At 43.8% G+C, this 25,946-nt stretch overlaps 1 protein-coding gene and 1 non-coding gene across 2 annotated transcripts in view; both read right to left on the bottom strand.

The window, feature by feature from the left end:
* The window catches only part of Manba (mannosidase beta), an 88,550-nt gene extending 71,516 nt beyond the window's left edge, over positions 1 to 17,034 (bottom strand). The window contains exon 1 of the mRNA XM_059265022.1: positions 16,804 to 17,034. Coding sequence (XP_059121005.1) covers positions 16,804 to 16,980 — 177 coding nt within the window. The 5' untranslated portion in view covers positions 16,981 to 17,034. The remainder of the gene's footprint in view (positions 1 to 16,803) is intronic.
* Positions 4,287 to 4,419, bottom strand: LOC131913920 (small nucleolar RNA SNORA71). The gene has a single exon (XR_009379991.1). It is a non-coding gene; the product is annotated as a small nucleolar RNA SNORA71 (small nucleolar RNA).
* Positions 17,035 to 25,946: the final 8,912 nt, after the last annotated feature.

Below are 25,946 nucleotides of genomic sequence, written 5' to 3'. Positions count from 1 at the left end.
AATAAATACATACATACACACATAAAAATGTAAAACAATTTAAAATCTATCCTACTATCAGATCCCCTCAAATTGTTCTTTGTGTCTCTCCACATAATATATAACAGTCCAAAGGGCCACACCTCAAGGGCAAGCTAGGAAGGATGACCTACTGAAACAAACATGTCCATGATTTTCCTGCATCTCACCCTTCCTAAAGTCATCGATTGGCATAATCATGTTATTCTTACTGAACCCCCATGAAGCAGGGTTCCCGGCCAGTTCCTATGACTGAAAACCCAACACCTCCTCCCCACCCAACAAATAAAATAGAAGAGTCTTATAGCGCCTCTTAGGCAGGACTATGCCCATCATCAGTATGAAAGTAGTGACAGAAGATGGTTAATCATCACCCTTCTGCACCCCAAAAAGACTTTGGGATCCCAGCTCCCAGGTGGGGAGTAGGAACCGGAGAAAGTAGCATCAATAGCAACATGAAAGACACCAGTTTTGAAGAGATAGATAAAGCCATTCCTTACCCTGATGTCATCTAATAGAGTGTGGCCAGGCGGTGGTCAGGCATGTCTTTAATCTCAGCACTCAGGAGATAAGACAGGTGGATCTCTGTGAGTTTCAGGCCAGCCTGGTCTACAAAGTAAGCTCCAGGACAGCCAGGGCTATACAGAGAAATCCTGTCTCAAAACCAAAAAAGAAAAAACAGAGTATGCACAAAATGTGTGTATCTGTGTGTGAGTGCACGTGTGTGTATGTGTACATGTGTGTGTGCACTCCCGTGTGTGAACGGGATGGAAAGGAGTGTCAACAGACCATATACCACATGGCCAGATGCATTGGTGCTCTTTATCAGTTCACCCACTTCCATTCTGTTCTTTGGAGTACCTTTTCCATTCATATATATATATTGGTTGTGAGCCTAGCCTTTAACAGCTGAGCCATCTCTCCAGCCCATACCTTTTCCATTCTTAATAATCTATTTCAAACTTAAAAGACATGACATTTTCTTTATCTCTGCTAGTTGCCAAGAATTTCACCTAACCTGTACCAATTTTCTATTAAATTCGAATATAATTTTTTCTTAAGCTTCAAATAATAGTAAGGTGGAGAGTGATAGAGGAACACCCTGTATCAACACACAGGAACACACATAAACACGTACACATGCATACACCACACACACAAAGAAAGCCTTAGTGAGCTCAAGTCACACCCATGCTTTATGCATTATGCATGGCTGCTTCATGCTCCAGCGGCAGAGGTGAGCAGACAGGACAGAGACCAAATGATCCCCAAAGCCTGGTATGTTCAGACCTTTTACACACACATCTGCCACCCCCGGCCATAGGTGAGTGACCACTCACATGTTCACAGATTTTGTTCTGTTTGAACATCCAGCCCCAAGTTCTCTCTTGCATCATCCCTAGGTCCTTCTTTCCTGCCCCTTCCCCATCTTTCCTTCCTCAGAAGGGCTGTTCCTCGGGGAAACAGGACCAACAGTAGTAGGTGTGAACAGTGACTAGCAATTGCTGAGGCACACAGGTCACCCGTGAACATAAGCATGGCTACAGAGAAGGAAGTTGGGGAGGCCTCTGCCAGACAAGGTGCCTGGGCTACTGATAACTGTCAGCTTGACACACACTTAGTCATTTCTAGGAAGGTGGAGCTGTAAATGAGAAAATGCCTCCATCCAATTACCCTGTAGGTAAGTCTCTGGGGTACTGTAGTGGGTAGCCATTCCAGCTTTGATCTGGAAGTTCCAACCCCCATTGAGGCTTCGGTAACTGTCACGCCTACAAGACGGGGCCAAGAGAGGACCCTGAAGACCCGAGATGCGGATGCGCTGCCTCTCTTGGTTCCTGTACCCTGGACGTTGGAGGTAGACCGAGCAGAGTTCTCCAGAGAACACCGCCGGACTGCGACTTCGCTATGTCTTCCCCAGACCCTGCAACCTACCTATCCCCTCATTTGTAAGTTACGCCACTAAATAAACCTCCCTTTTAACTACGTGGAGTTGACTTAATAATTTCACCAATAGAGTACTGTCTTGATTAATGATTGATGTAGGATGGCCCAGTCCACTGTGGGTGGTGCCATGCCTAGGAAGGTGGCCTTGCTTGTATAAGAAATCAGATAGAGCAAGACACGAGGAGCAAACCAGTACGCGGCATTCCTCCAATGCATGTGCTTCAGTTCTTGCCTTAGCGTCACTCAGAGGATTGTAACCCGGGATGTGTGTGCTGAGTAGTTTTACACCAACTTGACACAAGCTAGAGTCATCTGAAAGGAGGGGACCTCAGCCAGGTGTGATGGCGTACGCCTTTAATCACAGTACTTGGGATGAAGAAGCAGGTGGACCTCTGTGAGTTTGAGACCAGCCTGGTCTATATTAATCGTTAGGACCCAGCAACACATAGTGATTTCCAGGATAGCAAGAGGTACATAGTGAGGCCCTGTCTCAAAACAAAAACAAAAACAAAAACAAAAACAAAAACAAAAAACAAAGGGAACCTCAACTGAGAAAATACCTGCATAAGATCAGGCTGTAGGCAAACCTGAAGAACGTTTTCATAATTAGTGATTGATGGGGGAAGGCCTAGCCCATTGTGGGTGGGGGGCACCCCTGAGCTGTTGATCCTAGGTTCTGTGAGAAAGCAGGCTGAGTAAGCCACAAGGAGCAAGCAAGCCAGTAAGCAGCACTCGTCCATGGCCTCTGCATCAGCTCTGGGCTCCAGGTTCCTGCCCTGTTTGAGTTTCTGTCCTGACTTCCTTTGATGATGATCTATAATGTGGAAGCATAATCCAGAAATAAGCCCCTTTCTCCCCAAGTTTCTTTGGTCATGGTGTTTCATCACAGCAGTAGAAACCTAACCAAGACAGGGCTAGGTGTTATTTCCTCAGGGGCAGCATCTCTGGAGTAGAAGAAAAAGCCAGTGTCATCTAAGTTCCATTGAAATGAGAGCTGAATGACCATGCTTGACTGGTAGTGGCCATCTGGGTACTGTCCAGGGTTCCCACCCATAAAGAAGCACCATAGTATCCCTAGAGCAGTAAACTAAGACCAAGATTCCTATCTGTGACACATTGCTCCTAAATAGGGTGATTTGACAAGCTGCTGTGGAAGAAAGTAATATGTGAAATTTAATGCTACCAAACAGGGTTTTATTTTAAGTTCTGCTTAATGGTGAGGCTCTGCTAAATGGTGTGTTTAAATCACAACTAACTTGCTTCCTTTTTTTTTTTTTTTTCTCTTTCTGAATACAGGACTGAGCCTCTCCAGCAAATAAACACAGATAAATATTTGAGGACACAGGCTGGAAGAGAAGCTTAATTATTAGCTTGTCCAAGTGTCTCCACTCAGCCCTATTTATAACGGCTGTGTGGACTTAAACCAAGATAGTTAAAAATATCAGGAAAAAAATACCAGGGAACTGTGAGGGCAGCTCAGCCAAGTACCTCAACATCCTGAGCCCCAGGACTAGCTGGCCATCTGTCTAGCAGGGCTTGGATCTCCTTCCTGTCTCTCGGCTACTTGTAGAAAACTACATGGTAAGCTCAAGAAGAATAAATTATGCTAGATTTATTCTCTCTACACAAACAGAATTTACAGGGTAATTTCTCCCACTTGTAGGATTTCAACTTTTTCATTTTACTGGTTTATGTCGGGGGGAGAAGGCAGGGAGACAACTTCTATGACACACGTGTGGAAGTCCGAGAATAACTTGGAGTTGGGTCTTTCCTTCCGCTGTATGGGGCTCAGGGATTAAACTCAGGCCATCAGTCTTGGCAGAAAACACATTTATCCTCTGAGCCATCTTGGCAGCCATATACCAACCTTTAAAAACAACTAGTCTGTAAGCACAGTTGGAGAGGTGGCAGAAGTTAGCTACAAATTCAGTGAAAAAGTTCTTGTCATTCCAGACACCAGCAGATGGACACAGGGCCAGGATATAACCCTCTGAGGGGTTACTGTCAAGACTCTGTATGGAATCTCCCATGCCTGAACCAGTTCCTGAAACAAGTAAAAAGTTGTTCCATGATGCTGAGTGGGTGGTGTCTCCAGTTACACTTCATGGGGTGGTTATGCTCTGACTGGCTCTCTGATCCATAAATACTTTGTAAGCACTCTGTTCCAGCCTCTGCTTGAAAGCTGAGGGTTACTAACCACACAGGGCAGAGACCAGCTGAGTTTCTAGAAACAGGACACCAAGCTGTACAGACCTGGTCATGACATGGCCTGGCACTAACTATGCAGCTACATTGGTATACCAGCTGGCAGAGAGAAATGGGAAGATGGGAAAATTCCAGGCTTTGGAGGGGTCAGGACAGAACACCCCAAACTCAGGGAACACATCTTTCAACATCCTTTCCCTATACTACTAATGACTGGGACACAGGCAGCCAAGATCGCTTTCGAATGTGGGGGTATTTCAATCTTTTGATATTGTAACATAATGTAATGTAATGTAATGCTGAGTGGGTGAACGAAGTTCACATTCAAGAACTGTGCAATCAAATTGAAAATAAATAAACAAGTCACACAAAAATGTCTCATAAAGTTTTAAATAAATTTTCAATTCTGTGTTAGACCATACCCATAGTTATTTTTGTGGCAACTGTAGCCCATGGACCACAGCCTGGACATATCTAGATATTTGGCAAAAATTATGGGAGGCTCGGGGCCTCCAAAACAACACTACTGCCATTGCCCTTGGAAACCCACTCTAAACAGGTGGTAAGACCCTATTTCTTAAGATGCCACAAACATGCTACAGTATCAGCTTACCAGGTAAAAAATGCCCACTGGTACAACGGTGGCATGACAATTATGAAGGTAACCAGGCGCCTTCTGACTGGGTTCTGAGCCCTGCTCCACAGGAGCAAATGCCTGCCTGGTACTGAAAACCTGGTCTAAAACCTTCTCATGGCTGGAAAAGCCATATTACTTAGATCTGTGCTATGCTCAACTTTGGTCACCGAAGCCTCTATTCGCAAATGGCGGGAGTTCGTGCTGAGACTCCCAACTGGCTAAAGTGCTGAGAACAAGTGACTAGGGAGTGCTCAGTCCTAAAGAAGACATTTACATCAACCCCTGCCTTGGTCTTTACTGCTGTATAAGACACCAGGGACAAGGCTGGGGCTAATGGTTCCAGAGTTTAGATTCCATGACCATCATGGCGGGGAGCATGGCAGCAAGCAGGTAGGCAGGCATGGTGCTGTAGCAGTAGCTGAGGTCATACATCTTGATCCATAAGCATGAGGCAGAGAGTGAGAGCCCCTGGGAATGGAGTGGGCTTTTGCAACCTTGAAGCCAGACCCATGGGCACACCTCATCCAACAAGACCACACCTCCTAATCCTTCCCAAACAGTTCCACCAACTGGGGACCAAGTATTCAAACATACCAGCCTATGGGGGTGATTCTGAACCAAACCACCACAAACCTTCTCCTCCAAGGGTCAAGGAACATTTCAAAAGAAGGGGTGGAAAGAATGTAAGATGGAGGGGAGAGCCATGAAGTGCTGTCTTCTGGACAAGCCATGGCCATTGTACTCATGAACTCACTGTAGTTACAGTTACCTTCATAGGACCTACACAAAATCATGCTGGTCAAAATTCTAGCATGGATTAGGGAAGAGTACACAAGGCCCCAGGGCTAGCCGAGGAGCAAGTGGTAGTTATAGTTGCTAGGAGAAAAGTCATTTTTCTCTTGGGGTCCGGGTACAGTGGATACCCAACACTTATCTGTGTGGACGCAGCACTAATTGGGCTCAGTGGGTTATTTATAAAAGAGGAGGAGGAGATGAAGTTGGGAGGGGGATATGTTGAGAATATCTGGAGGCAGAATTGGAGAGTGGAGTCAGGGATGGGTATGATCAAAATGAGTTCTCAATGAATAAAATTATTATATTAAGAAAAATTAGAAAGGCCATTATTTTGGATGGAGCCCCAACAGACCAGACCAATAGTTACACATAATCAAATAAACTTAGGGGCACAGACAGATACTCAAATATACGAGTATTTCCTAAAGATAGAAGGTTCTAGATCACCTGAGTCAGTGCAATAATGGCAAATTTTGACTGTCAACTTGATTGAACTATGAAACATTTGTGACATTAGTGAAGCAAGAGGGTCGGTTTATAAGAGAAGACACACCCTAGATGTGGGCAATACCACAGACTGAGTTCCAGACTGAATAAAAAGAGGAAAAGGAGGAAGCCAATTAGCCACCAGCGTCCCCTGCTTTCTGTGTCCCGGCCAGCCCACAGGAGGGGAGGCTGAGCCACATATTCCCGCCCCACGAATTCAGCCAGACCCACCCTGCACCTAATCCATAGTCCATGGACTCTACCTCTCAAACTGTCAGCCAAAGTAAAGCCTCCTAAATTGCTTTATGTCAGGGTCTTGGTCACAGGAACCAGAAACATCTCCTTCTCCAACATCCTCTCTGCTTGGACTCTTGCAAGAGAAGTAACCTGGTGTTAGCAGATCCGTTTTGGACAAACAGTACTACATAAACTAAAAGGCATATGTACAGCAGAGGAAGAGAGGGAGCAGACAGCTTACAGAATGGAAAAAAAATTTGTCAGCTCTATATACACCAGGGAAGGGGGGGGTTGTTAATAACTAACTATATAAAGAACTACAAAAATTAAACATCAAAACTGCCTGTCAACAAATGGGCCCATGAGCTAAACAGCTCTCAAAAGAAGCAATGTAAACGGCCACCGAATACTTTTAGAAGTGTTCAGCCTCCTTAGTCATCAGGGAGATGCGAATAACAAGTGCTTGGAGGTAGGGTGGCTCAGTGGGTGAAGGTGCTCGCCTGCTCAAACTGCAAAGCCTACGTTCAAGTCCCAGGTTCCACAGCGGAAGGTGAGAACTGACCTCTGACCTGTGCCCATGGCATGGTCAGGCACAGATATGCACAACTGCCGCCCCCCAATGAATAAGTAAATATTAAAAGTTGAAAATTTAATTCAAAAAGTCATCAGTATAGCTATCATTGATAAACCAAATGCTGGTGAGAATGCGGGGAGAGAAGGGCCTTCGGTCATTGCTGGTGAGGATAGGAACCGGTACCGCCACTGTGGAAACCACTGTGGAGTCTTCTCAAAATCCTACACACAGATTACCATATGACCCAGATATACCATGATTCTGCACATCGATGTTTACTGCTGCCTTATTCACACTATCAAGGAGATTAAATCACCCTAGACGTCAACCAACAGAAGACTGATAATTAAAATATGGCATATATACACAATAGAACATTGCTCACCTATAAAGAAAACTGAGATTTGCAGCAAAAATGGATGGAACTGGAAAATGTTACATCAAGTGAGGAAATCCAGGCTCAGAAAGCCAAACACGGCGTGTTCCTGTGCAGATCCTAGAGATTAATGTTTGCTTATGTGTATGTATGCGGGAGAAAAAGTGTAAAAGCCAGGAAACTGGAAAGGGGTCCATGAGAGGGGGTTAGAGGCTTTGGGGAAGAGATGGAAGAATAATAGAATACATGTGACATGACAAGTTGGGATGTAGCATGAATCTTAACAGTTCTTATTAGTAAGATCAAACCCAGGGCCAGTTGTTGGGGTGAAATGCTGGAAGGTCAGAGAGACAGAACAAGCCACAGCTAACCTCACCTGGCCAACTTCTCAGCTGATCTTGTTTCCTCAGACTTGAAGCTTCTGCGTTCTCATCCCAATGGCTCTCAGCTGAACTGCTGCTAGAAGCCTGAATGCTTAACCAGCCAAATGCTTAACCAGCCAAATGCTCTAGTTTCTGGTCCTCACGGCTCATATACCTTTCTGCTTTCTACCACCCCTCCCTGGAATTAAAGGCTGCTTTCTGGGATTAAAGGCGAGAGTCACCATGCCTGGCTGTTTCCAATGCGGCCTTGAACTCACAGAGATCCAGAGGGATTTCTGTCTCTGGAATGCTAGGATTAAAGGCGTGTGCTACCACTGCCTAACCTCTATGTTTAATATTGTGGCTTTTCCGTTCTCTGACCCCAGATAAGTTTATTAGTGTGCACAATATTTTGGGGAACAGAATACCACCACATTGGGAGGTGGAAGGAACACCCAAACCTGGCACTCTTGAACATGCCAGAGCAAACCTCTTACTTTGTATGCTGGTTAAAAATAAAATAGGGAGAGTGAGATGGCTTAGCTGCTAAAGGTGCCCTCTGCTGAGCCTGACCACCTGACCTCAATGCCCCGAACCCACAAGGTGGAAGTATGAACTCCCACAAGGTGTCCCCTGACCTCCACACGTGCACCATGATGCACACATGCCCACATGCATACAAACACATTCACACAAAATAAACAAATGTGTAATTTAAAACTTTAATAAAGTAAGAAAAGATTTAAAAAAATACACACGTATAGAGTACAGGCTTGAATCCCACACATATACACACTAAATGTGCCCATATGCTAAAATAAAATAGTAAAAAAAAAATCACTTTTGGTTCTTAGTAAGGGAATATATTATGAAAAATGTTTCAGAGGCTCAGATTATATTTATAATAGCTATTCTAAATGTTAATCAAGCAACATAATTTGGCTCCAGACTAGCTGACCTGCTTTGAGCCACATTAAAAATCCTGCTTAAAGTGAACAGCAATTCAGGGACACCTCTCCCGACCAAAAAGGAGCTGTGCAAGCTGCTGCGTTTCTAAGCAACCCACAAGTCCTCAGACTGATAGAGCCCAGCCTTTAAGGTAGGCATTCACATCTACATAAGGAATGCAGTGCTGAGTACCAAGTTGTAGAGGAAGAAGCCTAGAGCTCCAGGAGGTGAAGTGGCTTTCTAAGGTCCTACACTTTTCTGCCCAGTGGAATCTGCAGCAACAGCAGCAGTAGCTAGAAGAGGCTGCCTGTGGCCCTGGAGGCAGGTACTGTTAACAGTCCCATTTGCTACCCCAGAATTGGAGGCTCAAAGTCAAACAGCACTCAGGCTAGCGTCACGGACACTATTGATAATTACAGTGTCGGTGCAAATTAAGAGCCATGAGACAGCCATGTCATATGTGAGTCCCTGAGGAAGCTATTTGCAGTTGATAGTTATCGCACTTACATCATCTAACCATGTGAAGTAGCATGTGGTGTTGCATGTCTGTAATCTCATCACTTAGGAAACTGACGCAGGAAAGTCACAGCAAGTTCAAGGCTACCTAGTGAGATCCAGGCCAGCCTGAACTGCAGAATGAGATTCTGTTTCAAAAAAAAAAAAAAAAGAGAGAGAGACAAAAACAAAGCTGGGTGTGGTGGTACGTATGTGCCTATAATGCGGGCACTAGAGAAACTAAAGCAGGAGGATTGCCGTGAGTAAATGGCGAGGTGGGTTCAAGATCAGCTTAGACTACACAGCAAAACACTGTCAGAGGGACAGCGAGGAACCTCGGCTTCCCCCTTTCCTCCTTGGCCTCTCCACCTGCATGGATACTAGCTCTGTCACACACTGACACATGACATGACATGCCCCCCCTCCAAGGCCTAAAACAGCAAAGCTGAGTGATCTGAAATGAGGCCTGCAAAACCAGGAGCCAAAATGAGCCTTCTGTGTTTCCAAGATGCCACAAAGCCAGCAGGCATGGTGGGAGAGGCAGGCGCTGGGACTGGGGAGTGGGCAGGTGACTGCACAGGGATGTGTGGGCGCAGAAGCTGGAGAGTGGGTACACGGTGTTCATTCAATTATTAGGGTTTAAAAATCAGAGATGCAGGGGGCTGGTGAGATGGATCAGTGGTTACGAACACTTGCTGCTCATCCAGAGGACCCAAGTTTGGTTCCCAGCACCCACATCTGGCAGCTCACAACTACATGTTAGTCCAGCTCCAGATGATCCAATGCCCTCTTCTGGCTTCCATGGGTACCACACACAGAGGCAGTATACACACAGACATTTAACAAGATACTTAAAAATCACAAATATGTGTGTGCATATAACCTTTCATGTGCTAAGCACTAATGTGCTGATATCAATGGGATGCTAAGCTAATGCAAACCACATGAAGGTATCCATGAGGTCCATTCAGAAAATGGTGTGTTCTCCAAACTTGAGTTGCTCCATTGTCAACTTTCATCTTCACCTACAGTCCTTATTTCCAGGACATTTACTTATTTACCTTTACCCAAGGCGCATGGGTATAGCCCAAGAGTGAATCTGAAAACTGTATTTCTAAAGTCCTTCTATTTGTAAATACTGCTTCCATTGACCAGACCTCTAGATGAAAAGCAACTAAAACTCAAAGAGACCTCTTATTTTTCTACCAAAGTGAGTTCAATTTAACAGGGAAAACAACACAAACCATTTTCTTAGTTTACTACTATATGCCAAGGGTTCTGCAAGGGGCAACAGGAGTCACAGATATAAGGGCTTAGACCTCTGACTGTAGTGCAGCAGTGAGTTCTGGTGCTGGAGCTCATGAAGGTTAGGACAGATGCCCCGAGCAATTGTTAACTAGCAAAAGGGTCAGGGCTGGACTGTGCTGGGCCTCCTCCATAGAGACAGCAGCTGCTTCTGAGATGAAGCCTGAAGGTGCGTGAAGCCAAGGTGGAAGAGACAGCGGGCTAGTCAGTTTTGAACATCTGAATTAGCCAGACTGCCTGTGGGATACATGTGAAGGGCAGAAAACATACATTCAGAGGCCAGCAAGATGGCTCAGTGGATAAAGGCACTTCTCATCAAACCTGAGGCCCTGAGTTCAATCCTCAGAACCCACACGGTAGGAGAGAACTGACTCTTCAAGTTGTCATCTGACCTCTGCTGTGGGATAACCCCTCTGTATGCTGTGAATATGTTTTATTGCCATTGGTTAATAAAGAAGCTGCTTTGGCCTATAGCAAGGCAGGATAGAGCCAGGTGGGAAATCCAAGCAGAGATACAGGAAGAAGGGCGGAGTTGGGGACAGATGCTGCAAGCCGCCCAAGAAGCAAGATGTGAAAGAAGTGGTAAACCATGGGCCATGTGGTGATACATGGATTAATAGAAATGGGTTAATTTAAATTTAAGAGCTAGCTAGTAATAAGCCTGAGCCATCAGCCAAGCATTTATAATTAATATAATCCTCTGAGTGATTATTTAAAAGCAGCTGTGGGATGTGATGGGATGGAGAAAAGCCTCTGGTTACATACCTCTATATGTACCCCATGGCTCATCACTCACACCCCTGCAATAAATAAAAATGTAATGGAATTTTCTTAGAAAGAAAAGTGTGGGACAGTGGTGGCACATGCCTTTAATCCCAGCACTTGGGAGGCAGAGGCAGGCGGATCTCTGTGAGTTTGAGACCAGTCTGGTCTACAGAGCTAGTTCTAGGACAGCCAAGGCTATACAAAGAAACCTTGTCTCAAAAAACAAACAAATAAGAAAGAAAGAAAGAAAGAAAGAAAGAAAGAAAGAAAGAAAGAAAGAAAGAAGGAATGAAGGAAGGAAAGAAAGAAAGAAAGAAAGAAAGGAAGGAAGGAAGGAAGAAAGGAAGAAAGAAAGAAAGAAAAAGAAAGAAAGAAAGAAAGAAAGAAAGAAAGAAAGAAAGAAAGAAAGAAAGCAGCTTTGAAAGACTGACTATACCCCACCCCTATCCCCACACCCATGCACCCCACACCTATTCCCCCTTCCCCTCCTCTGAGAAAGAAATTATTTCTCAAGGATCACAAAGACTGGGGAGGTAAAATTGCTTGGAGCTGTTCTTGGCACAAAATGAGCATCCAGTCGTGATAGCTAGCATTTCCATTTACAGAATGATCTAGAAAGCTTTCTAAGACTTATCAAGTGACATGTTGGTGTAAAATAATGGTCACAGAATGTCATCATTTGTGGGAGGAGGAGACAGACACATCTAGATAAGATGCATACCTGCATATGTCTATAAAGCAGAGTTCCCAAGACGTTGTTAATTGTGGTTGTTTCTGAGAAAGAAACTGGTGATCTGGAAGGCAGGCCTAGAGGAACTGCACCGGGCTGGGCGATGGCTCAGGGGGCAAAGGTGTGACTGTACTAGCCTGACAGCCAGGGTTTCCTCCTAGAACCCACGGGAGACGCGGAGAATTCCACTGAGCCAACAGGAAGAATGACTCCCCTGAGCCAACTCACCAGCTCCATCAGTCTTTATTTAGATAAAAATTACTAAGTTCCCTTACACCTATACACCTAGGGGTTGGAGATTCTGTTGGAGGAAACTCTTGGACAGTCAGCTTTGAGACGGCCAAGGTCGGTCACAGAGCCGCTCTGTAAATACAAGCCACGAGCTCAGGTACAAATCACTGATGCTCTTTTAGGCTCCTCTTGGCACTACTGCTCACATCCAGTTTGTAAACAAACCCAGCTCTTGGTTCTCCATTTAATGGGTGCACCCACAAACTAGTCAAGCCAGGTGTGCTGGCACGGAATCCTGGCACTTGGGAGACTAAGAAAGAAGCTCGCCTACAAATCCAAGGCCATGCTGGGCTACAGAGGGAAACCCTGCTTTGAAAAACAAAACAGGGAGGGCCAGCAAGATAACTCGGTAAATAAAGGCACTGGCTGCGAGCCTCACTGCCTGAGTTTGATCCCTGGAATCCATGTGGGAAGGAGAGAACCCACTTCTGCAAGTTGTGTACACACACACGCGCACACACACACACACACACACACACACACACACACACGCATGCGCGCGCGCGCGCACACACACACACACACACACAGTAAAATGAGACAAGAATAACAACAACAACAAATCCACAAAACTATTCTCTTCATTTCCCTGCTCCAAGACAGAAGTCCCCAGGCCTCAAGATGGCGAGTGTCCCATAGCTGACCCCATGCCTCCCTCCATCTGTGAGCACAGGAGCCAGGACAGTGGCCTTTTCCAAGGTAAAACCAACTACGCTTCTCCAAGCCAACGCACTCAACAGTTTCCCATCTGTAGAAGAAAATCCAAACTGTTCCATTTGTGGTCACACCTTGGTGATCTTGGAACTCATCTTCTCTCCAGGGCTCTGAGTTTCCTGGTCTCTCTGCTCTGCTTACTACGGATGGAGCCTGTGAGGCATGTCAGTTCCTTCTGGCCGACTCCCACCCTTTTCTCTCCCAGGCTAAAAATGTACGTCTCCTCTACAATGAAAAAGTTCTCTGCTGAGAAAAATCCATATAAAAATGGTTATCTCCAGCCACAAAAAACAAAAAACAAAAAAAAAACAAAAAAAAAAACAACCAAGGGTTGGAGAGATGGCTCACAGGTTAAGAGCACTGACTGCTCTTTCAGAGGTCCTGAGCCTGAGTTCAATTCCCAGCAACCTCATGGTGCCTCACAACCATCTATAAGGAGAGCTGGTGCCCTCTTCTGGCCTGCAGACATACATGCAGGTGGAACAGTGTATACATAATAAATAACAAATAAATAATCTTTAAAAAACTAGCAACTTTCCAGCCTTCTCTGCCTTTTACCTGCTAAATTTTTTTCTTCAGTATACCCCCTATATTGTAATTTATTAACCTGGTAACTAACTATGTCTTTAGAATGTTTGCTAGAGTAAAACTTTTTCTTTACTGTTGTATTTCAAGCACTTAAAACAGTGTCTGCTACAATCTGAGGCACTAAATGAATACAGGGTAATTAATTAGACAAATGGATAAAGAAATAAATGGCTTTCCCAAGATAAGTTTCAAGTTCATATCTGGTCCAGTGTCTGTGCCAAACCATAGACTATTTCTCAAGGTCAACACCAAACAGGGATGTTATAATAACACAGGGTAGCAATGTCACCTCACTCAGTTTGAATAAAGTCTTCTTCCACAATTCACCAACGGCCCTTCTCCTACCTCCCTGCCACTAAGGACTCCAATCCCCTTTATCTGAATTTAGCTTTTCTAAGAACCTGTGAAGAGGTTACAAGGCCTTGTCAGTTACCCCCATGAAGAAGTGTTAGTTATTTCACAACCCAAGCAAATGTCTGCAGTCAGAAGTAACGGAGTTTTTTCTTGGTAGGTAGCCCTATTGGACAATCATCTGATTTGCTAAAGTTATGATTTCCTGGTGGCTTAATTCAATTACTCAAAGGAGGCAAACTGAGAGTCTGCAGATGGGAACCTGCAGTAAGCTTTGGCCTGCCACGTGCACTTAGGTTTTACGGGTTTTATTATTTGCATACAAAGAATTTGGTTTCATTCTGGCATTTCTTTCAAACATTTTGTTTTAGTTGCTTCCCTTCCCCTCCTCCCCTCCTGCCCTCCTCACCATCCCCTCCTCCTCTCTCCTGACTCCTCTTCCCCTCCCCCCTCCTCCCTTGTGCGCTCTCCCTTCCAGTCATTCCTTTCCACTTTCATGTTACATGTCACTTTTTACCTTCCCCTGTATAATCTGTTAACCAAGAATACACTACTTAAGTTTCAGAAAGATTTACCTAAAAAGTACACCTAAGTTGTAACATTCACTTTCTTTCTGATATATGGGATGAAAAACACAAAGACAGACAGACAGACATGTGTACCCAATCAGAAATTTTACATAATCCTAGTTCGTTCGACTACTTCAGCATTTAGGGCAACTATAAATGTCATCACAACAGTCAAAGACAGTATGTGTGTGTGTGTGTGTGTGTGTGTGTGTGTGTGTGTGTGTATGTGTGTGTGTGTAGGATAACAAGTTACAGGTCACCCTGGGATAGTCCATGAATTCAGGACCAGCCTGGGCAACTTCATGAGACAATGCCTCAAGCTAATAAATAAACAAACAAACAAACAAACAAGAAAAGGTATGATTATCAAAATGCCCTAATTTTAGCTCGTAGTGCCGACTCTAGGCTATGGAGTCAAGGCAAGGCTGGGTTAGGACTCCATCTCTGTCAGCTGGCTGCTGTGTGATACTGGGCATTTTCCTCTAATGCTCTGAGAAAGGAATGTCACATTTACTCATACCCTGGGAAGCCTTAAAAGCTATGTGGGCCGGGTGCTGGGGACATAGTTCAGCTGGCAAAGTACTTGTCTCACAAGGAAGACCAGAGTTCAGGTCACATCTGTAAGCCTGGCAATGGGAGAGTGGATACTGTACCCAACTAATCTAGCCAATTGTTGAGCTCTGGAGTCAGTGAGAGACCCTGTCTCAAAAAATAAGGTAAATATGACTGATGAAGACATTCAGCCTCACTCTCTGGCTTCCATGTACACATACATAATACACACACACACACACACACACACACACACACACACACATATACATGTGAGTACAGACAATTGTGTCCACATATACCACACACACAATTATGCAGGTTTACTATGCAAATCAGTATGGAGGTTCTTCAAACCATTAAAAATAGTGATAGATACTCTATCTCAAAAACAATAAAAATAACTCCCCATGGGAGACCTCGATTTGGGGGATGTGTGGATGCGGGGTGGCTTGGGAAAGAGGGCTGGGGGGTGGGAGGAGGGAGGAGGGGGGGTCTGTGGATAGCATGTGGAGTGAGTAGAAAATTTCTTAATAAAGAAAAATTTAAAAAAATATATATAAATGAAAAATTAAAAAAAAAAAAACTAAGACTAGACCTACACTACAATCCAGCTGTACCACTCCTCAGTATGTATCTGAAGGATCCTAGGGCAACATACTGCAGAAATACCTGCATATCCATTTTATTGCAGCATGATAGCCAAGTGACAGAACCAGCCCAGGTACCATTAACAGACAAATGGATAAAGAAAATGTCTCAAACACACACACACACACACACACACACACACACACACACACACACAAACACACACTTATCCATAAAGAAAAATGTAATTCGACTGTGCATGGTGATGCCCACTTGTATCTCCAGCACATGAGAGGCAGGGGCAGGACGATCAGGTGTTCAAGGTTACCCTCAGTTTCATTAGGAGTCCAAGGCCAGCCTGAACTACATGAACTACTGTCTCAAAAGGCCAAAAAAAAAAAAAAAAGGTGGGGGTAGTTAAGAATAACAAAACCAAGGAAATTTGATCAAAAAAGAATGGAAATAGAAATAATCACATAGGTAAAATAAACCAGACTCAGAAAGACAAATATGAAATGGCATGTTTTCGCTCATGTTGATTGAGTCCAGCTGTAAATCTATGGAGGCGTATGTATATAGGACACAATAATGGAACAAAACTACTTGGAAAGAGGGAGGGATCAACTGAGGTAAGACAAAGAAAAAGTGAGTATTAGCAGAATACATGGTGCGCTCACATGAAAATGACACTGGCCGTTACACTGTTGGATGAATATACCCCATTTAAAAAAATCAAAACATTATTTAGGTTTTAGGACTGGGGTGTAGTTCGATACAGTTACCTGTGTGCTTAGCGTGGCTCTGGGTTTCATTCCCAAAACACTCACACACAACCCCAAATAGTCAGGCTGTACATGAGCACCAATAAACCAAACTTTATTCGTGACTTCCCAATCCCTTGAGTTTATTTCAAACCACACTCCCCGAGGCTTCAAAGCGAACACGAAAACCCGAGACGCTATAGTCAATGAACTATGATTAACTAAGGGCTCCTACAAGCGTCCAGATGATTGAAACAGTAACCCTGTCCTTAGAGAGAGGTAAGTCCTCTTATCGAATACTTGAGTCGAGAATCACCTCAGCAAGCAGACAGCAGACATGCTGTTTGTTTTCTATAGGCAACTTCCGCCTCTCAGGGTCACCGATGGCCCAGTGAGGGTGGCTAAGTGTCCACAACTGGCCTGAACCCCCACTGCCAGGCCATTTTCCCAACTGCCCACAGCAGCACAGACCGACCTGGACTGCACGGAGGGGTGGCAGCGAGTCCTACCTGGATCAGCCCGCGCTGGTACAGGGCGCTGTGCACGCAGCCCGGGACGGTCCCCGGTAGCTTCAGGGAGCCGTTCCTGTTGCTCACCCGCCAGCTGCCCCGCAGGCTGTAGCTAGGACCCGCCGCCACGCAGCACGCCCCGCACAGCGCTAACAGCGGGAGCAGGTGGAGATGCATGCTGAAGGCTAGCAGCAGGGACCCGGCAGTGTCGCCCCAGCCCTCGCCAAGGCTTGGCCGCTCTGTCCCCGCCCAGAGCCCGGGCCCGCCCCCAGGTCAGCTGAGCACCTCCTGCACCCTTGCAGGGAGGGGCTGCGGCGGGGACCCGCCACCCGGGTGGAGGCAGAGCTCAGGGCTTGGGTTGCTGCGGCCTGCCTGCGCGCTTCTGCAGCTCCAGCTTCCCGTTTCAGGTCGACGCTGTAAGTGGGACGGCAAAGCGACAGAAAAGCCTGGGAAGCCGAGCCTGACCATTTGGGAGACCACAGGTGCACGTCCTCAATCGTGCGCACACCCTGCACGGGGAGCCCTCCCGCCACGCCAGCCTGGAAGATGGTCCCAGGCCACAGGGTCTGGATGAACCTGCTGGGATTAAACAGTGCTAACTAAAAACTCGTAGGGTTGCTTACACGGTTAACTGAAACGCTCCATCTACTCCCTGCTAGCCTCCGCTGCGTCAAGTCCTAAACCCTGTGGAGTTCCTCCTGGGGTTCCCAGGAACTTGCATTAGTGCTACAGGCGAGTCTGAAATCCCCTCCCTCGCTGCAGTGGGATTGGGCAAGCAACAGAATTCCCACTTCTTGAATTTAAAAAATGCAGACAATGGTTTCGGAGGCACAATTCTTCTTTTAAACAAACAAAACATCCCATATTTGTTTTCTTATTAATGTCATGGTTGGAGGGGATTCCTGCCACAGCATGCGTGTGGAGGTCAGAAGACAGACTGTCAGAGGAACTTACTGGAGTGCTCATCTTCCACCACGTGGATCCCAGGGACGGAACTTGGTGTCAAACTTGGAGGCATCCTCCTTTAACTGCGGAGCCGTCTCATCAACCCCTGAGTTCTTCTCACAGATCTCCACTCAGGTGAAGCCAGGATCTTAGGCCACAGACAAGAATTTCAGAAAGTCCATGTGAAGCAAAACTTGGTTATCAAGAAAATATATTCTCTAGCTTAAGCAAGGGCGTTGAGAGAAGCCCAAGAAAGCATGACAAAGCCCAGTTGAGGAGGTTCGGACTTTTCAAGACAGAAAGCAAGCCTGGGTTTGGAAGTTACACTGTCTAAAAGAAAGATTAAGGGAGGTGCAGGTGTGGGTAGTGGCTTACACCTGTAACTCCAACGAACGATAAACTGAGGTAGAAGGATAGCCTCTAGTTTGAGGCTAGCCTGGGATACAGAGGAAGTTCCAGGTCACCCTGGGCTTGAGCCAGACGTTGCCTCAAAAAACTGAAAAAGAAAAGGAAATTAAGATACATTGGTATGCTTATTTTTATCTAAATAATTTTTCTTCAATAAATGAGGTTATAAGGTTGTTGGAATGTTGTGTTCAGGGTTACAGGCTTATAAAACAGGGCCCAGGAGATGGCTCAGTGGGTTATGGGGCTTGCGACTCAGCCTGAAGACCTCCATTCAGTCCCTGGGACCACAAGGTAACTTAAACTACACTCCTGGTTGAAGGGCTCCTCTTCCTCCTATGCCCGCTTGGCTTCCCCTGCCCGTTATATCCTGCCTTACTCTTGGGGTTGATAGTCACATATGCTCCCTGACCTACCTCCCTCCTCTGCCCGCCCCCTTTTCCCAGGGGATTTGTTATTACACTGAACTTTCAGAGTTCAGAGGGAATTCCATACTGTGCAAAGTATTTTTACATTGTTCGTGTTATTGTGAGCTCTCCTCTCAAAAAAATACGTCTTCCTTCCCCTGCCTCATCACTCTGGTATCAACTGAATCTGCTAGCACAGAATTGGCATTTTTAAAACCTTGGTATTTTGACTTAGGAGCCCCAAGTTTTCCAGCCCCAGCCCATGGATCTCAGCTGAGAGATTTGATTGAATCCAAAGAGGCCAGCTGGTTTACCTGTCACACCACAGCAGGCAAGACCAAAGTCCTCTCTGCTCTCCTGGCTGCTACTTGCCTTTAAGTAGATCCGCTCTTATTCCATGGTAAAGGCTCTAGCTGGTTCAAACCTTCCTAAATCTCCAGGGCAAACTTCCCTTTGACATGACTAGAACTCCATAAGATGCCATGTTTCATGGCATTAAATGGCCAGCTGTGGTCTGTATAACACTTAATAACAGAGTTTTTGGCAACCAGATTGGCAAAGAAATTTTTGCATAAACCCTGGACGTACCAGGAATCCAAATCAAAGGGAAATTCACCTGAGCCAACCTGTGGGTAGAGTCTCCTTTCTACACGTTTAAGAGGAATCGTTTTCTTGGAAAATGAAAAGAGAGACATCCTTCTTCCTCCCATCCCAGCCTTCCCACACGGCACACTTAGGTCACGGCACTTGGATCACATGTGTCCATGAAGAACCAACACCATCAAAAATGTCCTTTCTAAAACTGGGATTGGCATACAGGACATGCTGGGCTTTAGTTTCTTATAGACTCATTTCTTTTTTCATAATTACCTCAAGAAATAAATCTTATTTGACCATAAAGCTTCTTGACAACGCAATTTAAAATTGGGATACCAAATGCAGTTTTAACTTTAATAGTCATGAGTGTTTGTAAATGTACATGGCATGAACAGATTCCATTTTCACCATCTCATCTGATGCCTTCCAAAATTTCAGTTATGTAAGACAAATGATAGTCCCTGATTTAAAGAGATCAATAAGTTTGCCAGAGGTGAAATTCATAGGGTCAACATCCTGAAGGACCATGTAATAAAGGCTCTTCGGCCCTTTGTTGTGTAAAATCATATCCTTCATGTCTAAATACATTAAATTACTAAATACAGAACTTTGGGATGTAACCAGGACAAGGATATTCTAATTCCATGTGATAACTATAGAAGTAACAGGAAAAGGGTGAGCGGTGAGATGGCTCAGCAGGTAAAGGTGCCTACTGCCAAACCTGATGACCTGAGTTCAAATCCTGGGACCCACATAGTGGAAGGAAAGACCCAACACCCACAGCTTGTCCCCGATCTCCACCTGTGCACTGTGACAATACCCCCTACACACACACACACACACACACACACACACACACACACATACATACACATACACACACAGAGTAAACATATTTTAAGTTATATGAAAAATAAGAAAGTAAAACTGTAACGATATATCGAGTGGATATTCTCCTTTAGATCCAGTGTCTGCTTTCTCTCCAGTAGGCCACAGATGTTTCTCTCAAAGATTGTTTCTGGTTTTCTGTGCTGGGGATTGAACCTAGGGTCTTCGACCTGCTACATAGGTACTTTACTACTAAGCTACACTGCTAGTCCTCACTCACAAGTTTTATTTATCAGGGAGTGGCCATACTGGTGCTTGTACTTAACTCTCACCAGGCCATGAAGTCTTAAATAATCAGAAGGTTAATTGTGGCTGGCTGTAACCTGTAATCTCAGCACTTGGGAGACACAGGTAGGAGGATCAGGAGTTCAAGATCATCCTTGTCTACATAGGGATCTTGAGGCCACCCTGAGCTACATGAGACCTATCTCCAAAATTAATAATAGCTGGGCTGGAGAGTTGTCTCAGTGGTTAAGAGCACCTGTTCTTACAGAGGACCTGGGTTCAATTCCCAACACCCACATGGATGCTCACAACCACCTGTAACTCCAGTCCCAGGAGATCCAAGATCCTCTTAAGACCCCTAAGGGCACCAGATACACATGTACTGCACATACATACATACAGGCAAGACATAAATTCACATGAAATAATAAAATAAAATTTAAAGTAATAATAGAAAGGAAGATTAAGTCTGTAGGTCTAGGTAGGGAATGCTCCAATAGAACTTCTCACAGAGATTAGAACACAGAAAAGAGTTTGGCAGCTCATTCCCCAGTCAAAAGCTGCAACTGTCGAAATCTCTAAACCCATCAAGAATGAGGCGGGGCCCTGGCAGTGGGATCAGGATCCATCCCTGGTGCATGAGCTGGCTTTTTGGAGCCCATTGCCTGTGGTGGGACACCTTGCACAACCTTGATGCAGGGGGAGGTACTTGGACTTGTCTGAATGTCCTGTTCCAGGGGATCCAAATGCCCCCCTCTGGCCTCCTTAGGCACTAGGCATGCACACAGTACACAGACAGGCAGACCTGCAAGCAAAACACCCATGCACTGAAAATTAAACAAAACAAGAAAGCAGAGAGTAAGGAAAGCTGCTGCTCTCTGGCTTCTGGTTTTCTTTTTGTTCAGTTTAGGACTTCAGCTCTTTGGGACGGTAGCATTCATATTCAGAATGGTCCTTTTCTCAAACTTCTTGGGAAGTACCCTCATAGACTGTGCAGAGCCATGTCTCCTAGGTGACTCTAAATCCAGTCAAGGGCCAGTGAGATGACTCAGTGGATAAAGACACTTGCCACCAAGCCTGATAACTTGAATTTGCTTCCTGACCCACAGGATGGAAGGTGAGAACCAATTCCCAAACGCTGTCCTCTGACCTCTTATGTATGTGTATTGTGGTACACACATGCCAGTGTGTATGTGTATAAACACACACACACAACACACACACACACACACACACACACACACACACACACATATACACCACTGCCAGCACTTTAGAAGCTGTCTTTGAGTACAATCAACTCATCAATAAGTATATATAATATGGCTGAGAGAAAAACTTCTGAGCTTGGAAATGTCAACAGAAACTTTCCAAAGTAAAGATTAAAGCAAAATAAATAGGCTGAAAAGAATTAGACTATCCAAGAGTGGGGAGGCAGCTGTGGAAGCTGTAAAAGACATGAATTAGTGATCCTGAAAGCTCTACAGGCGTGAATTAGCGATGCCATCGGAAAAAGACAGAAAGGAGCACATGATATGGTGAGGAAATACTGAGAACTTCACGCCACAGATGCAGGAAGCTCAGAGAACACTGAGTGAAATACATGATAATGAATAAACAAATATATCTAGGTGCTGGTGGCCCTGTCAGAGGAGCAGCAGGTGGCAATTGGAGTTCAGGTGTTAGCCCACCAGGAGGAAAATCCCTGATGAGTAAATATGGGACGGACAAGGCCCTGAGACCACAGACTCCAGAATGTCTTTTGCTTCTACTGTGCCTTTACATGTTCGCCACTGCTATCTTTCTCTCTCTTTATGGTGTAAATGTGTGTGGGGAGATCCCTATGGCCTGTAATGTAGTGTACTTATCTTATGGAAACATCTCATTCTGCTTTGCATTTTTACCTGTGGATTACTATGAAAATGATTTCTTCTTAAGCTGTACTGTCTAATTGATAATAATAATAATGTTAGTTTAAATGACGATAAAAAATAAAACAAGAGCCGGGCGGTGGTGGCGCACGCCTTTAATCCTAGCAATCGGGAGGCAGAGCCAGGTGGATCTCTGTGAGTTCGAGGCCAGCCTGGGCTACCAAGTGAGTCCCAGGAAAGGCGCAAAGCTACACAGAGAAACCCTGTCTCGAAAAACCAAAAAAAAAAAAAAAGAATTCCCAAAGAATGTGGAGTCTTTTCCTGAACTATTGTCTCCTTCTGACTGCTAGGGCATTAACACAGCCTGGTGCACAGCTAACTACTAAGTGTCTATCACCAAACTACACTCCTAGTTTCCACACAATGCATTTGAACATGCCTACCTACCTTACTGGGTTCTAAAATTTATCATCTTTACCCCCTCCCAAATGGTCTTAAATAAAAAAATTGCTGTCTTATGCCTTTCCTCAGTTCATACCTTTTTGTTTAGTTCTAATGTTTTTTTAAAAAAAAGTTGGACAAGTACCGAGCTACTTGGTTTATTTTAATCCCAGAAAATATTGTTTCATACAGTTAGTTTTGTATTTCTCACAACTATCCTACTTCAGTTCCAGAGGATCTGATGCCCTTTTTTGACCTGGCCACCAAGCACATGTGTGGTGCATATACATATATGCAAACATTCATACACATAAAATCTAAATATTTTTAAAATGTTGACATATGCAAAAAACTCATAATAGAACCTGGAAACTAAAATATTATGGTGTTATCTATTATCATTTGTGCTGACACTCCCCCCACCCCAAGACACGTTTTCTCTGTTTAACAACTTTGGCTGTCCTAGAACTCTTTTGTAGACCAGGTTGGCCTTGAACACACAGAGATCCACTTGCCTCTGCCTCTGGCATGTGCCACCGCCCAGCTGTGCTGATACATTTTTAAAAGGGAGATTGATATAAAATTAACCATTCAAGATTATATGGATTATTATAGTGTATTTAAAATATTCCATAGCTAACACTTAGGACATTTTCATTATGCACAAAGGTGACCCTATTCTCAGTAGGCAATCACTTCTCATTCTTCCTTCTTGGTACTGGACACACATTAGTAGTAGAAAATGTGTCTTGGGGTGAGGGGAGTGTCAGCACAAATGATAATAGATAACACCATAATATTTTAGTTTCCAGGTTCTATTATGAGTTTTTTGCATATGTCAACATTTTAAAAATATTTAGATTTTAAATATAAAAATATTTTAGACACACTGTAGATTTAACTGTTCTGGTTGTTCATATAAACAATCATATAATATGGTGTCTTTGGTTTTGTTCTCAATGGTTTTAAGATCCAGCCACATTCTAGTGTATAGAATTGACTGAACATAAAATTATTCAAAAATATAAACCCAAATTTGTCCATTCATTTCCACCTTTCAGCATTTATGAGAAATGTACATATGGGCATTTATTCCCATTTGTTTAAATGCTAGTTTTCATTACTCTTACATCTTTAGGAATGGATTCCTGAGTCACCTGGGGCTGGAGACTGCCCCCAGGACCTGGTGTATATAAGGCAATTGCTGTGTTACTGAAGTTGCATCCTGAGCCAGTCAGCTTTTGAGGAATTGCCAAGCTCTTTACATAGGTGCCGTACCTCTTAAATTTCTACCAGCAAAGCCCAAAAGTTTGCTTCTCCAAATCTTCAGCAACACTCTCCATTTTAAAAGTGCAGAATGTGGATATTTTGTCTGAATGTCATGTCTGTGTAGCACATGGGGTTAGGGTTAGTCTAGAGGGTATCAGATCCCTTGCGACTGGAGTTAGAGCCCTTGTGTGTTGCCATGTGGGTACAAGGGCTCTAACCAGACTCCTCCACAAGAGCAGCCAAGGCTCTTAACTGCTGAGGAATCTCTTCAACCCCACAAATTAGTAACACCTCATTGTGATTTTTATTTCCATATTATTGATATTGTTCAAACTTTTTTCATGTGCTTGCTGGCCATTTGCACATTTTCTTTGGAGAAAATTTTTTTGAGCATTGTTTAATAAGGGATTTTTTTAAAACAAATTCATGTTTTTGGATTCTAGATCCTTAAAATTTGGAAGTGTTTTTCATTCTGTACATTTACTATTCCAATATCCTTTGGCACAACTGCTGGCCTTGAACAACTTGTTATGACCCTTCTGCTTGTGCCTATTAAATACTAGGATCATCTTACCTGGCTTGGACTTCAATCTATTGAAAGTCAACTTTATGTGAGGCAGGGGTCCAAGAATATTTATCTGGCTGTCTCAGCACTTTAGCTGAGACTACTTTCCTAGTTGAATGGTTTTACTATGTGAAATTGAATTGATCAGAAATGCATGGTTCATTTCTATTTCAAGGACCTATCCTCCTCCTAGTATCATGCCATTTTGGTTAGTGATGTAGATATGATAGGATGAAAGGGTAGATTATTGAATCTACTTTTAAAGAGCAACTTGTTTAAAATGTTTTACATTGCTATGGATTTTAGTTTATTGATACAAGTTTAAACTTAATGTTATACCATATATATATATATATATATATATATATATATATATATTTCTACTCTGAGGTATTATGTTTATGTAACTCATTTAGATTGTAATGGATAATTAAAAATACAAATTAATAATTAGTCTTCTATGATAGTCAAACTTATAGTCATGTTGTTTTCTAGGTATACATAAATATAATTCAATTAGGTAGGTAATCTTCAAACACTTCAAAGACCTACAAAATATGGCATTTAAAATGTTTTTAAAACTTAGACTTTCTGGACAGTGAGACATGTCTGCTCCTGGGAACACCGATTTACTTCAGAGAGGAGGATGGACATCAAAGACACTCAGTATAGAGTTTATCTTCTTCTTGACAAAAATAGCCATTTGGACAAGAAACTGTTCTTGCCTGGACTGCTTGAAAAAATGTATCGACTGGACATACAGGACCCATAGGAAGGTGACCACTGAACTTTGCTTGACAAAATGGTCCTTCAGGTTCCTGCTTTGCAGAGGAAACTGCCAGACATTCTACAGGACACAGAGAGAAGTGACTGAGAGACTCTAGGCCTGTGGGCTGAAGACAGATGCCCCAACTTTACAAAGGAACATTAGGTAGTCCAGGCTGCCAGGTGTCTGTCTACTCTCACAAGACTCTTAGAAGTTGCTTGCATCCTTCTCCCATTTCTCAGGTAACATTATATTCTGAGGTCTTTGATGTAGTTAATGACTAGATAGTTATAATTTCCTTAGTTATGGTAAGACTCACAAATATTAAATAGGATATTTTCTTTAATTTTGCCAAATACAAATAGACTAGATATTATACACTAGGTATTACAACTGTAATTCTTGCTTGATAATTGTTTTGTTATATGTAATCTTACTATGTGAAAGTTAAAAACCTTCCTTTAAAAAAAAAAAGTGCTGTGGATATCACTCTGTATAAATAAAATGCTGCTTGGCCAGTAGCCAGGCAGGAAGTATAGGTGGGACAGAGAATTCTGGGAACAGAAAAGCTGAGTCAGGAGACACTGCCAGCCGCCGCCATGAGTACCAACATGTAAGATACTGGTAAGCCATGAGCCATGTGGCAAGGTATAGATTTATAGAAATGGGTTAATTTAAGATGTAAGAACTAGATAGCTAGAAGCCTGAGCCATTAGGCCAAACAGTTTAAATAATATAAGCGTCTGTGTGTTTATTTTATAAGT

This window comes from Peromyscus eremicus, chromosome 6 (assembly GCF_949786415.1).
Source record: "Peromyscus eremicus chromosome 6, PerEre_H2_v1, whole genome shotgun sequence".
NCBI lineage: Eukaryota > Metazoa > Chordata > Mammalia > Rodentia > Cricetidae > Peromyscus > Peromyscus eremicus.
This window is presented reverse-complemented; position numbering and strand designations above follow the sequence as displayed.